General features: G+C 38.8%; 1 protein-coding gene across 2 annotated transcripts in view; it reads right to left on the minus strand.

Moving 5' to 3' along the window:
* Window positions 1–18,241, minus strand: part of LOC128640217 (disintegrin and metalloproteinase domain-containing protein 9) — a 176,032-nt gene that overhangs the window by 46,633 nt on the left and 111,158 nt on the right. For both annotated transcript variants that reach the window (XM_053692617.1, XM_053692618.1), the window contains exons 6-11: window positions 14,159–14,336; window positions 6,607–6,669; window positions 5,578–5,649; window positions 3,852–4,021; window positions 2,257–2,341; window positions 2,048–2,178 (exon numbers count right to left, since the gene is read on the minus strand). In XM_053692617.1, coding sequence (XP_053548592.1) covers window positions 2,048–2,178; window positions 2,257–2,341; window positions 3,852–4,021; window positions 5,578–5,649; window positions 6,607–6,669; window positions 14,159–14,336 — 699 coding nt within the window. The remainder of the gene's footprint in view (window positions 1–2,047; window positions 2,179–2,256; window positions 2,342–3,851; window positions 4,022–5,577; window positions 5,650–6,606; window positions 6,670–14,158; window positions 14,337–18,241) is intronic.

Consider the following 18,241-nt stretch of genomic DNA (forward strand, 5'->3'; position numbering starts at 1 on the left):
GGGCGTGCGATAATTTAGCGCTCCACTTGTAATCTAGCCCTTAGTAAATTGATATATAATAGATACAAATATATTTATTCACATTTTTCTATTTCACATATTGCATAATTGATTAAATGAATGTTATTTCCGATTTTTGAATGTTACTTTCGCTTTCGAATGTTCATAATTAGATTGAATATCCACATTCAAAATTTCAAAAGTAACATTTGATTTAACAAATAATATTCAGATGACCAATAGTTCATGACTGGTAGGGAATTTAGTAAATAGATACATAATAGATACAAATATATTGATTCAAATTTTTCTAACGCGATTACATTAGGCCGGACAGATAGCGCATCGTGCTAATGCAATGTTACAGAGATCTGTGACAACCCAAGGATTGCAGATTTGATCCCGGCAAGGTCCACTCATCCTTCTGAGGTCGGTAAAATGAGTAACATTAAGTTGGGTAACAATAATACCTGTTATCAGTGCCGCGAGTCGATTAAGTTCGAGGTTTGTGCGCTATACAAGTATCCATTATTATTAAATGAATATTGTATAAACATTCTAAATTCTAAACAAATGTATAAATGTGTTAAAATTTATTTCCTTTTCAAATGTTGATAAATATTCGCCCATCCTTACTATAATGAAATATAATTTATTTTTTTACTTTATACAGAAACATTTATGATAGAAGAGATGCTAAGGGAAACTATAAATTTTTATTTAAAAAAAAAAAATATTGGCCAGATTACAAGTGGAGCACAAAATATCGCTATCGCGAGGGCAATATGTGCGCTCCACTTAGTAATACCAGCGCATGCAAATGTGTGCTGGTATTGCAAGCTAGCCGCAATGCGAAAGCAACCTCACTCACGTTTGCATTGCATGGAAGCTTTTCGCTCACGAGAGCACGCGAAGGGGTAAGTCGCGCAGTGATGGGCAGCAAATGTTCATAAACATATATATTTACAGGGAACACACAGTTTTCAGTGCCGTTTTTTGTCTAACACCTCACACCGGCCAACTTTAACCCCGTGAGCTTACGGTAGCAATAGCCAGCCACTTGTAATGGCTGGTTATTTATTGTGCGCCACTAAATGGGCAAATTTGCCAGGTTACGGGGGCGCAATAAATTAGTGCTCCACTTGTAATATGGCTCTATATGGATAACATAGTATCTTTACTGTGTTGTAGTTCTGAACACTCAGGAAAATATATTGTTGCAGGATATTGTAATCCTTATTGTAGAAAGCAATTCTATTACATACATATAATGTATTTAAATAAAATGTTATCACATTAAAGGGACTGTCAAGTCCAAAAAAAACTTTCATGATTTAAATAGGGAATGTAATTTTAAACAACTTTCCAATCTACTTTTATCCCCAATTTCGCTTTGTTCATGTGTTTCATATAGATAACATTAAGCTCATGCACGTGAAGTTACCTTGGAGTGAGCACTGATTGGCTAAAAAGAAAGTCTGTCAAATGAACTGAAATAAGGGGGCAGTTTGCAGAAGCATAAATACAAGGTAATTACAGAGGTAAAAGTGTATTTCTATAACAGTGTTGGTTATACAAAACTGGGGAATGGTCCCTTTAATTCTTCCAAACTGTCTATGTATCATGGAAGACTGCTTGTTATGCAAGAATGTTTTGCAGCTCTCTGGCAGTCAAGGGCATTAAAGGGACATAAAACCTAAAAAAATGTATTTTCTTGATTCATATCAAGCATGTGATTTTAAACAGGTTTGTTGTTATTCATTTGCAAGAGCACTTTTTACTGCCTTGTAGTTCTTTAGACACGTACACACTACCTACATAGGTATCTCTTCAACAAAGAATACAATGAGAAAAAAACAAATTTGCTAAAAAAAAAAAAAAGGTAAGTAGGAAACGTTTAAAAAATGGTATGCTCTGTCTAAATCACAAAAGATAAGTTTGGGTTTTAATTCCCTTTAAAAGGAATCTGTGATTGTCTCTAACATCAAATCAACTGGGTAGAAATAATGGAAAATCTCATATTATGGAATCTAATAGTTGGAGGTACCTGTCTGTGCTGGCCATTATATAGGGACCACCAGTGCACCGCGGACTGTCATCATGACTCAAACCCAGATTGTGTCCAAGCTCATGAGCAACCACACCGGCATGTGAGGAAGTTGTCTTACCCTTGTCAAACTGTAGGGACAACAGAACAGACAATCAGATGTAATAGTAGCATTTGCAATGAATGTTGTAAATTTGAGCGTTACTTACTGAACTGATAGAGGCGCTAAGAGAAGGTGAACAAACAGTTCCAACGAAAGCCATTCCAATTACCCCACTGTATGATCCACGACCTCTGAAACACAATCACATTAAAAGGGACATTGTACACTAGATTTTTGCATAAATGTATAGTTTTGCTTATTTCTAAATAACATTGTGCCAATTTTTCAGCCTCCAAACCAAGCCCCAACGTTTTAGATGTATACTGATGTCTACAAACTTCAGATTGCTTCTGTTTGTATAATGGGTTTTTTTCATATGCATGGGCGGGTGAAGGTTCTGCTCTCACCCCCTTTCAGTGGGTGTTCCAGCCTAACCTCATAAACAGTGCTAAATTGGGAGCTTCTAAATAAGTTTTTAAAAAGGTTTTATATAGTAATTTTATATCAGTATCTGTATATATTCTTCTTTATATTAGTGTCTATTACATGCAGTTAAATGAAAATTGGTGTATACTGTACCTTTAAATCATATTACTTTCATTTATGGTTTCACAACAAATGGCTCTTTCATGTAACCACACAAGTTACAGATTGTTGTTAAAAAGACAGTTAAAGGGACACTGAACCCCAAATTTTTATTTTTAATGATTCAGACATAGCATGCAATTTTAATCAACTTTTTAATTTACTCCTATTATAAATTTTTCTTTGTTCTTTTGCTTTCTTTATTTTAAAAGCAGGAATGTAAATCTTAGCAGCCAGCCCATTTTAGGTTCAGCACCATATATAGCATTTGCTTATTAGAGGCTTACAATTACCCACCAATAAGCAAGCATAACCCAGGTTCTCAACCAAATGGGCCAGCTCCTATGCATCACATTCCTGCTTTTTAAATAAAGATAGCAAGAGAACGAAGAAAAATTGAAAATAGGAGTAAATTAGAAAGTTGCTTAAAATTGCATGCTATGTCTGAATCATGAAAGAAAACATTTGGGTTTAGTGTCTCTTTAAGTGAAATTCAAACTTTCATGATTACAATAGAGCATGTCATTTTAAACAAATGTCCTTCTATTATCAAATTTGCTTTACTGTATTTTCTTGATCTCCTTTATTGAAGAGAAGAAGTAGACTGGAAAATTGCATGCTCTGTCTCTTTAAATATACTTCAGTAAAAGCCAATGTTTCAGAATATCAAATGTAAACTTCAAGATAAATAAGAGAGGAAACGGTTTTGGTTCTCTTCAGCATCATGCTAAGCACATTTTAAGTAGTTTATAAATGTTGATATTTTGTATTTGCCATGTTAGTTTAACGATGTAGATCTTTATTTCTTTTTTTGTATACTCTAATATCTATTTCTTATATTAGAGAAGTATTCAGCCATTTTTTGTAGCATTTTTTTCTGAAAAAACTGAACTCATATATAACTCCACGGGAGTGAGCATAATGTTTATCTATATGGCACACTTGAACTAGCGCAGTCTAGCAGTGAAAAACTGTCAAAATGCACTGAGATAAGAGGTGACCTTCAAGTGCTTAGAAATTAGCATATGAGCCTATCTAGGTTTAGCTTTCAACAAAGAATAACAAGAGAATATATAAATAATGAAAGTTTAATTTCATTAATCACTAAATACTCACATAAGTAAGTGGTAGATATCAGTCTTTTTCAATCCTTTTGTGTGATCAATCCAATCTGCAAAGTTTCCCAGTACGCCACCAGCAGTCTCAGCGTTCACATTGATAGGATTTTCTGATGTCCAGACAAGTAAATTTGTCACAACAGTTCGGATGTTCAAAGGTTTAAAAAACTTTTTAACAGAAAAAAGGAAAACAAAATAAGGTAAGAATAATTGAAATATAATAGAAATATAGAAACTTTAAAAAGAAACTCTGCAGTACAATTGTTTACTCACAGCTAAGACTTATTAGCAGTTAGGTACGTTACAAATGTTCATGCTGATATAATGAAAGTATATTATTTAAAAGGAGTTTTTGTTTCTTGTCTGATAAAAGATTTTGGCCTAAATTACAAGTGGAACAAAATATATTTTTGCATTTCTATTACAAGTCCAAATTTTTTTTAATCTCTTAAGCGATAATCTAGGCTAGGGCACACTAACATCTGCATGTCAGATAGTGTGGGTAAAATTCATGTTGGCTCTCACTCAAGCCCTAAGGGTGTGCACAGCTGAAGATGCGCAAGAAGTGGCGTTCTTTGCATAGTTTTGTGCTATACTATTAATAGTTAATGGTTTACTTTAGGTTTTAAAAAGTGCTACATTTTACAGCACAACACTACTAATCCCACCACTTGTAATCTGAGCACAATGAGCCCACTAAAAGCACTCCCAGTGCTATTCATTAAAAGCATAGGGTCTGGTGAAAAAGCTCCAGCCACATTAAGATGCTTTGGGTAAAATTTTTAACCATCTACTTGCAATATTAGATTGTGCATTATTCTTTGAGCGAGGTCGCACAAAAGATAATGCACAGTGCGCTCCTGATTGTGCTTCACTTGTAATCTAGCCCTTTATGGGAATTAACTTTAAGGGGCCTTTTTATTAAATGCCTGTCCAACATGTCCGACATAATACGCTCTCTTGTGAACTGCTGGTGTAATGCCGCCCCCTGCAGATTCGCCAGCAGGGGGTGTCAATCAACCCGATCGTATTGGATCGGGTTGATTTCATGCGATCTCTGTCCGCCTCCTCAGAGCAGGCAGACAGGTTATGGAGCAGCGGTCTCACCAGTAACACGGCCCTTCAAGCTCCATACGGAACTTGATAAATGGGCTATTATATCTTAAAACTTAAAAAAACACTCAGAAGTGGCTTGTCTAGAACTACAATTTTAAACATTGACCCAAAAAGGTCTGCAAATCACTGGTATCAGTACACGGATACACAGGAGTGGTGACCAGACGGGAACATTCTAAAAACTCATTAGGAAATAAGTGATACTTAAATTGTGCAACAGGCAGTTACGTACTAGAGAGAGCTAAAACCTCTCTCTCATGATAAGGGCTTAATATACAATTGCTCAAATGACAAGGAGCTTTGATCTTCAAAACAATGGTTATTTAATACATGAAAAGTTACAAGTCGCTTGGAGCTATACAAAGCATAAGCAGGGATCAGGTTCACAGTCTCTATGTCTATGATATTTAAACTGGCAAATTCCGTATGAGCAAAGCGTCTGCTCAAACACAATTATTATTTTAAAATTATTAAAGTTAACAAATCTGACTTTCAAGTAAAGAGAAAAGTGTTACAGAGAGATCATTTTTTAAGTTTGACTATTTAAAGGAGAAAATCCTCTGCTTTGCAGACATTATTTTCTTAAAATAGGTTAGTAATATAATTACCCCATCCACAATGTTTATCAGTTCCAGAGTCTCTTGTTCCACAGCAGTCATGTTTGCATTTTTATAGTCATACTTAGGAAACAAATGAAAAAACAGTGAATAAGTGAATAAAATATTAAGCAGAAGAAAAGAAAGACGTACATTCAATAACACGACTAAAGAAGAGACAAAAGGGGCTCTATTGCATTGTGATAACATAATAATATAAATGTGTCTGTATTGCATTCATGTATATTGCAGAACAAGTATACAGGTGTCTCTATGACAGTGTTTTTCAATTTCAGTCTTCAGGGCACACCAACAGGAAAGATTTTCTTAAAATCTGAACTAGAGCATAGGTCAAATAATCCGCTGATGGGTGAGAGCAGGTTAGTAACCAAAGTTACTAATCAGCTGATTATTTCACACATGTTCTATTTCAAATATCTTGAAAATCTAGCCTGTTGGTGTGCCTTGAGGAATGGAGTTGAAAAACACTAATATAGCATACTGTATAATATGAATTGTATGAGACTAGAGTTCTCCTTTAAGGGATACTAAACCCAAAAAAATAAAAATGCCAGCCATAATGATGTATTCAAAGCAATAATTAGTTATGTAAATCTATTTTTTATTACATAAGACTTTTTAAATATTAAAGAAATACTTTTAAACGTTAGTTTACATAAAGCAATTAATACCAGCATGCTGTAGCTTCATTTTCACTTAAAAAAACATTTACTCAATAAGGGCAGATATAAACAAACTACTAGATTGCTCAAACAATGGCAGGGTAAAATATAGCAGTGCAAGCTTGAGAAGTCTGCTTTGTGCACTTTCTATGCACATGGGATTTAGAAAACCCACAGTTTTCAGAGTTAAATTACAGGAAACGGTCAGCAAAATAAATAATAATTTATATAGCAAATATTTTGTTTTACAACACATAATAAACCATTTTAAATTACAATGTTATAGTGTTTAATGTTCATTTAATTGGTAGACATTAAAACAGAGATAATATGGATACATGAAAATGTGTTTAATTACCCTGGCTTTATCCACTACTACACCCAGCTCCACAAAACTGGTTGTGGCCAGTACTGCTCGCTTCTGTAAAGAAGAAATAAAAAGAGAATAGTGAATATTCTGTTCCTATACAGTGTATGATGCTTCTGCTTCTCAAAACACACTGAGCTGTATATGTACCACACAGAAGAGATGAAGCATTTATCCAATACAAAATGTGCTTAGGAAATGAAAATTCTCTCTACTAGAAGTAGAGAAGTAGGGTTGCCAACTCGGCCATGTTTTCCTGAACACTTATGAGTTACACATGCTGCCGGTGACGTCAGAGGCTGGTGAGGCAGTGGCTAGGATACGCCTTCATTCTTTAGATATCCTTTGTTGAAGAAATAGCAATGCACATGGGTGAGCCAATTTCAACAAAGGATATCAAAAGAATGAAGAAAATTAGATATTAGATGTAAATTGGAAAGTTATTTAAAATTGCATGCTCTTTCTAAATCATGAAAGAAAACATATGGGTTTCATATCCCTTTAAATGGTGTCTTGGAAAACTGGTCAACTTAGTAAACATCTGATTTTAGTCTAAAGGATTGTAACAGAAACTCTTGCAGATAACAAAACGCTTGCTCTGATTATGAGATCTAGAAATCCAGGCCCATTAAAATATGTTTAAAACATACTTTTTACTTTAATGCTGCAAATTAGGCTTATAGATTCCTTCATTATTCAGTAAATATAAAAATGTCTTGATCCAGTGGCAGCTGGTTAAATTTAAAGATGGTGGGGCTCTTGACCCCACCCCTTTAAATAAAGCCACCTCCTCAGATGGCACCACCAATTCATTAATTAAATAAATAAAAGGTAGACCGAAACACAAAAAAGCACTGGGGGGAGAGGGAAAGAGAGACGGGGGAGAGGGAGAGAGAGATGGGGGGCAGAGAGACACAGAGGGTTAGAGAGAAAGAGAGAGACAATCACACAGAGGGTTAGAGAGACACATAATGGATGAGAGAGTCAGAGGGGGAGGAAGAGAGACAGAGAGAGAAAGAAACCATGGGGGAGAACGACACATAAGGAGAGACAGAGGGAGTGGGAGAGAGAGACAGACAGATAGAGAAAGAGAGATGGATAGAGAGAGACACACACAGAGGGGAGAGACAGAGAGAAAGAGGGGAGAGATAGAGACACAGATGGGAGAGACAGAGAGACAGAGGGAAGACACAGAGGGGAGAGAGAGACACACAGAGGGGGAGAGAGAGAGAGAGAGACAAAGGGGAGAGAGAGACAGAGGGGAGAGAGAGAGACAGAGGGGAGAGAGAGACAGAAGGGAGAGAGAGACAGACAGAGGGGAGAGAGAGAGACAGAGGGGAGAGAGAGAGACAGAGGGGAGAGAGAGATACACACAGAGGGGAGAGAGAGAGAGACATAGGGGAGAGAGAGAGACAGAGGGGAGAGAGAGAGACACACAGAGGGGAGAGAGAGAGTGAGACAGAGGGGAGAGAGAGAGAGGGAGAGAGACAGAGGGGAGAGAGAGAGAGAGGGAGAGACAGAGGGGAGAGAGAGACAGAGGGGAGAGAGAGACAGAGGGGAGAGAGAGAGAGAGACAGGGGAGAGAGACAGAGGGGAGAGAGACAGAGACAGAGGGGAGAGAGAGAGAGACAGAGGGTAGAGAGAGAGAGAGACAGAGGGGGGAGAGAGAGGGGAGAGAGAGAGAGAGAGAGAGAGAGAGAGAGGGGAGAGAGACAGAGGGGGGAGAGAGACAGAGGGGAGAGAGAGAGAGACAGAGGGGAGAGAGACAGAAGGGGGAGAGAGTCAGAGGGGGGAGAGAGAGAGACAGAGGGGGGAGAGAGAGAGACAGAGGGGAGAGAGAGAGAGACATAGGGGAGAGAGAGAGAGACAGAGGGGAGAGAGAGAGACAGAGGGGAGAGAGAGAGACAGAGGGGAGAGAGAGAGAGACAGAGGGGAGAGAGAGAGACAGAGGAGAGAGAGAGACAGGGGAGAGAGAGAGACAGGGGAGAGAGAGACAGAAGGGAGAGAGAGACAGAGGGGAGAGAGAGAGACAGAGGGAGGGAGAGAGAGAGACAGAGGGGAGAGAGAGACAGAGGGGAGAGAGGGAGACACACAGAGGGGAGAGAGAGACACAGAGGGGAGAGAGAGAGACACACAGAGGGGAGAGAGAGAGAGACAGAGGGGAGAGAGAGAGGGGGGGGGGGAGAGGGAACACTGAAATGGGGGAGGCACCACTGAATGTTTAAGTAATATTTTAAGTGACTATCAAATGCTAATAGTCTACAATCTATTTTAAATATCTGAAACAGAACAGCACATATGAATGGGAGCATTAATAAATTATTATTTGTTGTCTACATCAGGGTTGTCCAACATACACCTAAGGAATCCCTGGTTTAAATGAATTACTATAGCTACAGGAGCCATGGAGAATATTTGCTATTACTCATTCTAAACTGCTTGGTTTCATTTTACATTACCATGCTTTTGGTCTAGCTTACTCTTGTGAAATAACAACTCATCCATACAAACAGCATAATAGTAAGATAATGTAGTGATAATACACAGTTGCAGAGCTACAGAGAGTTCAGAAAGAGAGTGAGGTTATAAACTAGTGTGCAGTACAGAGGCAAGCTGCTTAGGTAGTGGGTGTAAAGTTTGAGTAAACAAAATACAAAAACGATCCTTAAACTGCTGTAAAAGAGTAAAAAAACAAAAAACACTAAACCACATTCATTAAATTATCATTTTCACTAACAGAATCCCTTTCAGCAAAATCTAAGGTTGCAGAACTTACTTCAGTGAAATGTGGCTAAAACACTGCTCACTGCATCTCTTCCTGCTCTGTAAGGAAGTGACAGTGGAACATTTCACTGCACTTGGAGGGGGAATACAGAACTCTCTTTTTTATTGAATCAAAGTTGACAGCTGAACAGGGCAGCAACAAAATAAATGAAAGTAGTTTTTTTCCGTTTTTGTTTTGTTTTATATGATTTAACATCCAGCCCCAACCCTAAGTTCCCCTGACTGATGCCTCTCACTGGACTGGTTCAGCCCCAAAGAGGCCTGCCTCAAATAAGCACTTATGGGCCATGCAATGATCTTAACCACTTTCATCCAGTAGGTGGCTCAGCATGTTGTGTAATGGAGGGCAGACCTGCTTGTGCCTCTCCATTGCACAACATGTAGCTGTGAAAAAAATGCCAATAAAAAAAATATATTTTTGCCCATATGAGAGGTGAAGCCCTGCCTCACCTGCCTCTAGTGACTGCACATCACTGCATGCTGCAGGGTGTGCAGGGAGGAACTTGTATTGTGCTGTCCAGGGTCACTATTTGTGTGCTGTTCAGGGGTGCAATTCATGTTCCCCTCTGCACACCCTGCAGCATGTGTAACTCATAAGTGTCTAGGAAAACATGGCCGAGGTGGCAACTCTAAGTAGAAGGAATACAACATGGCAGGGGACCGGGGCTGTGGATGACCAAACGTACACCAGGAAGTTCCCTGGGAAAAAGGTGCTAAAGGGGGGTCCGGGACCCCGGGTTCCCAAGGGATCTCCCTTCCAGAAATCACCCTGCCTCTTGCCCATCCCACGGGGGACCAATCCCCAAAAGAGAGGAGCTCTGGGACAAGGAGCCACTGAAGCGACCTGGGTTAAACGACACCGGGAATCCCAGCTGTCGCCGACGACCGGCAGTTCCATGGGCCTGGTTGGCCGAAGAGGAATGTGGCGGTCAGAGACCCGCTCTTCCAAGATGAGGTTCAAACACAAAAATACAACAAAGGGAAGGTCTGGGAGATCGTGAATGCTCCCAATCACTCAAATCTGGGGAGAAACATAAGGGGGGTAGGTGGTAGGGGGGGGGGGGTAGAGGTTTTAACCCTTGCAGCCCGGTATCCGTGACAAATACCAAAGCTGACATGTGTCATAATCCTTTAGGGGCTGAGGATGTGATGTCTCCAGTGTTTCATGTATATTCACAGAGACCCAGAAACCTGAAATTCTGGGTTAGAATGCAGCACAGAGAGTTGGATGAAGGGAGGAAAGAAAAGCTGCTCAATTTCCAGTCCCTTAAGAGGCACAAACCCCAAGAACCATGAATAAAAAGCAATGTACAATAAAAGTATGCAATACAAATGCTATTAAATACAATACAATTGTATTTTTGTGGATGGGGGTCTCTAGGGCCAATATTAGATAATCTAAAAGGCCTAGAGGCTAGAACCTCAAGCCCCTTGTTTGAAAGTTGACAAGACCCTTCTTTAAAGGACCACTCAATGCAGTAGAATTGTATAATTAACAAGTACATAATAAAAAGACAATGCAATAACATCTAATTTGAATTTCAAATAAGCAGATTTTTTTCTGACAAATTAATTTTTTCTCCCAATTTCCGGCCCCCTGTATCATGTGACAGACATCAGCCAATCACAGACTAGTATACGTATACCCTGTGAGCTTGTGCACATGCTCAGTAGGATCTTGTTCCCCAGAAATTATAAATAGAAAAATACTGTGCAGATATTGATAATGGAAGTGAATGTGCAAGTCTCTTACAACTGCATGCTTTCTGAATCATAAACATTTATTTTGACTTGAGTGTCCCTTTAAATAAGTGTATTTTTAGAACAGCATAGCCAGATGACTTACTGTGACCACCTGGCAAAAATATGTATTTATTTGACTACATGCCCTAATATAAAGGGATCTGTGGCATTTCTAACACTATGCCCACGTACCACTTAGCCAGGGCTCTGGATTGACCAACTCTACCCAAGCAATTCCCACAGCTCTTCCACAATTTGTTGCTCCTCTGCGCAAATAAAACACAGAGGACTCCCTGATTCAGTTCCCAACTTTCTGACACAGGAGCTTTGCAAGGTGTGTACTCCCCCACTCAAAATTGTATTCCCAGTACAGTCCCTGAAAAAAATGCTGAGGTAGATGGTTATAATGATTGTGAAAAGTATCACAAAATTGAACATGTGTGTGCTTTCATACCATGAATCCTTTATTCTAAATTATTGTGTGATACATTAATTGTGACATTATAGAATTGTGTCGGATTTAGTTTTAGTGATTGTTGTGCACATATTGTCTAGGTAAAATTAAAGGGACATAATACTCATATGCTAAATCACTTGAAACTGATACAGTATAACTGTAAAAAGCTGCAAGGAAAATATCACCTGAGCATCTCTATGTAAAAAAGGAAGATATTTTACCTCACAATCTCCTCAGCTCACCAGAGTAAGTCCTGTATAAAAAGTTATACTTCAGCTGCAGGTAAAAAAAATAAAAAAAATGAAGAAATTAACTGCAGCCAATCAGCATCAACAGTGAGGAGGTCATGAACTCTTTTACTGTGATCTCATGAGATTTGACTTAACTCTCATGAGATTTCATAGTAAACTTCCTTAAACTGAATAGGAAAATAACATGAGTGTGCATGAGGCTCACTCCCTTGCCTGTCCCGGGACAGACATACTGATTTGCTGCTTAAAGTCCTGGGCAATAGGATTTGAATACTTAGGACATTGTGAGGTAAAATATCTTTCTTTTTTACATAGAGATGTTCAGATGATATTTTCTAGTCAGGTTTTTACAGCTATGCTGCATCACTTTTAAGTCTTTCAACATTTGGGTATCATGGTCCTTTAAATGTATATTTATCTTGATAATTAAAAGTTTTATGATTCTGATAAAGCATGAAATTTACAAAAAAAACTTCCAATATACTTCCATTATCAAAACATGGACATTCTTTTTATATGAACATTTTCTGAGGCTCCAGCTCCTTCTGAGAATGTACAAAAGTGTCCCATATATAAGTTTATGCATTTTGTGATTGGTGGATGGCTGTCACATGATACAGGAGAGGAAAAATGTAATTAACTTAGAAATTTGCCAGAAAATATTCTACTAATTATTTAAAAATTCAAAGTAAGTGCTATTTCTTTTGTATAGTTTCACTTACACAACTTTTGCTTCAAAATAGTACACTATATTATTTAATAGCTGTGTATTTTTTCATGTGAATAAAACATCCCCCCTACAATAGGAAGAATGTATCAATATTGAGCCTGCAACTCTGTGTGTTTAACCCCCTGCAAAGGGGTTAAACACATAGTTAAAGAACTGCTGGTCCCAAGCAGAAACTGACACTGATCCAATCAGCAGCGCTTATCACATGACTCGCAAACCGTTTATGGGTAATTATTATTTTAAGTGTCAAATATAATATACAGTATAAGTCACAATATCTGCCAAGATTATCCACCATCCCACAGCTGGAAATTCAACACCCAAAAGTAATTTTTTATATACAATTCCCACCATTACAAATTACATTTAGGATATTGGGTTTTTAGCCATTTGGTACTAAAGGCATAAATTATGTAGCTGGCCTTGTCCTTTTATGCTTTTATGTGAACAATGAAACACATTGTAAGTAGTTGCACACAATATATACATATATATATATATATATATATATATATATATATATATATATATATATATATATATATATATATACACACACACACACACATATACATATATATATATACACACACACACATATATACACATACATACATATATATATATATATATATATATATATATATATATACACACACACACACACACACACACATATACACATACATATGTATACACACACACACATACAGTACACACATATACATATATACACACACACACATATATATATATAAGCAGTGATCAAGTGCACCTGGTGCACGAAACATGTCTGCATGGGGATCAGCTCACTTGCCTGATTGTTAGAGTCACTGCTGGCTCTGTACAGGACATCCTGGTTTTGTCCTTTTTAACATATGGAATAAAGTTCTTCTTTTATATTCTGCTGCCTGGAACTCGACATTATTTGCTCTTTTTGAGTATAGTGCTTTCTATAGCACTTTCAGCATCATATCCTTTTCTACCTGAGCGCCTTCTCTACTTCTGCATTCCATATATATATATACATACATACATACACATAAATAAATATACACATACATACACATACAAACATACAGGAACGAGTAGCGCTCAAGGCAAAGGAACTCCAAAACGGAATATGAGCAAAGTCTGTGAAAGAAAAAGCTCCAGGCAGAACTTGTGATAAAATCCAAAACTTTACTCCAATAAAAAAGGGGGACGTTGTAAGAAACATCCACGCGTGAAGAGCCAGCAGTAACAGAGACAATCAGGTAGTTGAACTGATCTCCATGCAGACGCGTTTCGTGCCCATACATAAGTACATATATACACACACGTATATAGATACATACACACACACATATATACTGTACATACATACACACACATAAAATAAATATACACATATATACACACACATACACATATACATACGTACATATATACACACTGAGTAAAAATGTTGCATTCTTGTACGGATCATTCTAAATAAAATATACTATAGGATGGGGAGAGGGATAAACAATAGAAGATTCAATAATATTAATGTGGTGCAGACCCTGAAAAACACATTTTTTAACTAAATATACTCACCCTCCTCAGTCCATAGGATAAGGGCAGTGACAGATGTGGCATCGATGTATTGAAGTCTTTTACCCCACACATAGGCAACATGCTGGGCTCTTCTAACTGGAACAGTCTATGTTCTCCCTGTGATGAGGTTTCTATAGGTTCAATTCTATAATGATTCTCACCCATGTACATAACACCACTGTAATTGAGAAGAGCAAGGTTAATCCAACTGTGCCAAAACAGATTGATTTTTTTAATTAAAGGGATATTAAATGCAACACAACAAACTTTGTAGTAACCTTTTATGACCCTTTTACAGTTATTTTGTTGTAAAAATATAAGTTTTTACACTACCTCATCGGAACTGGAGTGCATAATGCAGAGTTCAGAACCTTAACCCTGCAACATTCTTTCTGCTAGATTACGAGTCTTGCGTTAGCCTTAAAAAGCAGCGTTGAGAGGTCCTAACGCTGCTTTTTAACCCCTTAACGACCGAGGACGTGCAGGGTACGTCCTCAAAAAAAAGGCATTTAACGCCTGAGGACGTACCCTGCACGTCCTCGGTGTGGAAAGCAGCTGGAAGCGATCCTGCTCGCTTCCAGCTGCTTTCCGGTTATTGCAGTGATGCCTCGATATTGAGGCATCCTGCAATAACCATTTTTAGCCATCCAATGTAGAGAGAGCCACTCTGTGGCCCTCTCTGCACCGGACATTAACGGCTAAGTTCGTTGGTGGGTGGGAGCGCCGGTGTGGGAGGCGGGTGGCGGCCATCGATGGCCTGGATGATGCGGAGGTGGGCGGGATCGGGGGCGGGGATGCCCGGGGGCGCGCACGGACGTGCGCACGTGCACGGGGAGGTGGGGGCGGGCGCGTGCACGGGGAGGGAGCGGGTGGGAACCGCTGCACTACAGAAATATTTGAATTTGAAGTGGGGAAAAAGGGGCATATTATTTTTAATTTAGCTAGATCGGTATGGCTGGTGGGATGTTAGTCTGTGGGGGGGAAGCTACACTACAGAAAAAAATAAAAATAAAATAATAAAACACTTTTTTTGATGCAAACTGGGTACTGGCAGACAGCTGCCAGTACCCAAGATGGCCCCCAATAAGGCAGAGGGGGGGTTAGAGAGCTGTTTTAGGGGGGATCTGGGAGGTTGGGGGCTAAGAGGGGATCCTACATAGCAGCATATTTACATATGCTCTTTTTTTTTTTATAATATTCAAAGATGCCTTTTATTTTAGTACTGGCAGACTTTCTGCCAGTACTTAAGATGGCGGGGACAATTGTGGGGTGGGGGAGGGAAGGGAGCTGTTTGGGAGGGATCAGGGGGTGTGATGTGTCAGATGGGAGGCTGATCTCTAAACTAAAGCTAAAATTAACCCTGCAAACTCCCTACAAACTACCTAATTAACCCCTTCACTGCTGGGCATAATACACGTGTGGTGCGCAGCAGCATTTAGCGGCCTTCTAATTACCAAAAAGCAACGCCAAAGCCATACATGTCTGCTATTTCTAAAGAAAGGGGATCCCAGAGAAGCATTTACAACCATTTGTGCCATAATTGCACAAGCTGTTTGTAAATAATTTCAGTGAGAAACCTAAAATTGTGAAAAATTTAACGTTTTTTTTAATTTGATCGCCTTTGGCGGTGAAATGGTGGCATGAAATATACCAAAATGGGCCTAGATCAATACTTGGGGTTGTCTACTACACTATACTACAGCTAAAATTAACCCTAGAAGCTCCCTACATACTCCCTAATTAACCCATTCTCTGCTGGGCATAATACACATGTGGTGCGCAGTGGCATTTAGCAGCCTTCTAATTACCAAAAAGCAACGCCAAAGCCATACATGTCTGCTATTTCTAAAGAAAGGGGATCCCAGAGAAGCATTTAAAACCATTTGTGCAATAATTGCACAAGTTGTTTGTAAATAATTTCAGTGAGAAACCTAAAGTTTGTGAAAAAATTTGTGAAAAAGTGAACAATTTTTTTTACTTGATCGCATTTGGCGGTGAAATGGTGGCATGAAATATGCCAAATTGGGTCTAGATCAATACTTTGGGATGTCTTCTAAATAAATATATATACATGTCAATGGATATTCAGGGATTCCAGACAGATATCAGTGTCCCAATGTAACTAACGCTAATTTTGAAAAAAAGTGGTTTGGAAATAGCAAAGTGCTACTTGTATTTATTGCCTTATAACTTGCAAAAAAAGCAAAGAACATGTAAACATTGGGTATTTCTAAACTCAGGACAAAATTTAGAAACTATTTAGCATGGGTGTTTTTTGGTGGTTGTAGATGTGTAACATATTTTGGGGGTTAAAGTTAGAAAAAGTGTGTTTTTTTCCATTTTTTCATCATATTTTGTATTTTTTTTATAGAAAATTATAAGATATGATGAAAACAATGGTAGATTTTGAAAGTCCATTTAATGGCGAGAAAAATGGTATATAATATGTGTGGGTACAGTAAATGAGTAAGAGGAAAATTACAGCTAAACACAAACACCGCAAAAATGTAAAAATAGCCTTGGTCCCAAACAGACAGAAAATGGAAAAGTGCTGTGGTCATTAAGGGGTTAATGCCCGCTGGTATTACGAGTCTTGAAGGTACAGGTGTACCGCTCACTTTTTCAGCCAGACTTGAAAATACCGCAAATCCACTTATGTCAATTGCGTATCCTATATTTTCAATGGGACTTGCATAGCGCCGGTATTACGAGTCTGACAAAAAGTGAGCGGTACACCCTCTCCTGTCAAGACTGGTACCGCATTTAAAAGTCAGTAGTTAAGAGTTTTATGGTCTAACGCCGTAGCATAAAACTCTTAACTAAAGTGCTAAAAAGTACACTAACACCCATAAACTACCAATTAACCTCTAAACCGAGGCCCCCCACATCGCAAACACAAAAAAAAATGTTTAACCCCTAATCTGCCGAACCGGACATCGCCGCCACTATAATAAATATATTAACTCCTAAACCGCCGCACTCCCGCATCGCAAACACTAGTTAAATTTTATTAACCCCTAATCTGCCGTCCCTAACATCGCCAACACCTACCTACATTTATTCACCCCTAATATGCCGCCCCAACGTCGCTGCCACTATATTAAAGTTATTAACCCCTAAATCTAAGTCTAACCCTAACCCTAACACCCCCCCTAAATTAAATATAATTTAAAAAAATCTAAATAAAATAACTACAATTAACTAAATTATTCCTATTTAAAACTAAATACGTACCTATAAAATAAACCCTAACGGCTAGATTTGGAGTTTTGTCGGTAAGGACCCGCGTAGCTAACGCCGGCTTTTTTCTGGCCGCACCATAAAAATAACTCTGGTATTGAGAGTCCACATAAAGGCTGCGTTAGGCTCCAAAAAAGGAGCGTAGAGCATTTTTAACGCAGCTTCAACTCTCGATACCAGAGTTGCTTACGCAAGCGGCCAGCCTCAAAAACGTGCTCGTGCACGATTCCCCCATAGGAAACAATGGGGCTGTTTGAGCTGAAAAAAAACCTAACACCTGCAAAAAAGCCGCGTTCAGCTCCTAACGCAGCCCCATTGTTTCCTATGGGGAAACACTTCCTACGTCTGCACCTAACACCCTAACATGTACCCCGAGTCTAAACACCCCTAACCTTACACTTATTAACCCCTAATCTGCCGCCCCCGCTATCGCTGACCCCTGCATATTATTTTTAACCCCTAATCTGCCGCTCCGTAAAACCGCCGCTACTTACATTATCCCTATGTACCCCTAATCTGCTGCCCCTAACACCGCCGACCCCTATATTATATTTATTAACCCCTAATCTGCTCCCCACAACGTCGCCTCCACCTGCCTACACTTATTAACCCCTAATCTGCCGAGCGGACCTGAGCGCTACTATAATAAAGTTATTAACCCCTAATCCGCCTCACTAACCCTATAATAAATAGTATTAACCCCTAATCTGCCCTCCCTAACATCGCCGACACCTAACTTCAATTATTAACCCCTAATCTGCCGACCGGAGCTCACCGCTATTCTAATAAATGTATTAACCCCTAAAGCTAAGTCTAACCCTAACACTAACACCCCCCTAAGTT

The sequence above is a fragment of the Bombina bombina genome, chromosome 9 (genome assembly GCF_027579735.1).
Source record: "Bombina bombina isolate aBomBom1 chromosome 9, aBomBom1.pri, whole genome shotgun sequence".
In the NCBI taxonomy this organism is placed as follows: Eukaryota; Metazoa; Chordata; class Amphibia; order Anura; family Bombinatoridae; genus Bombina; species Bombina bombina.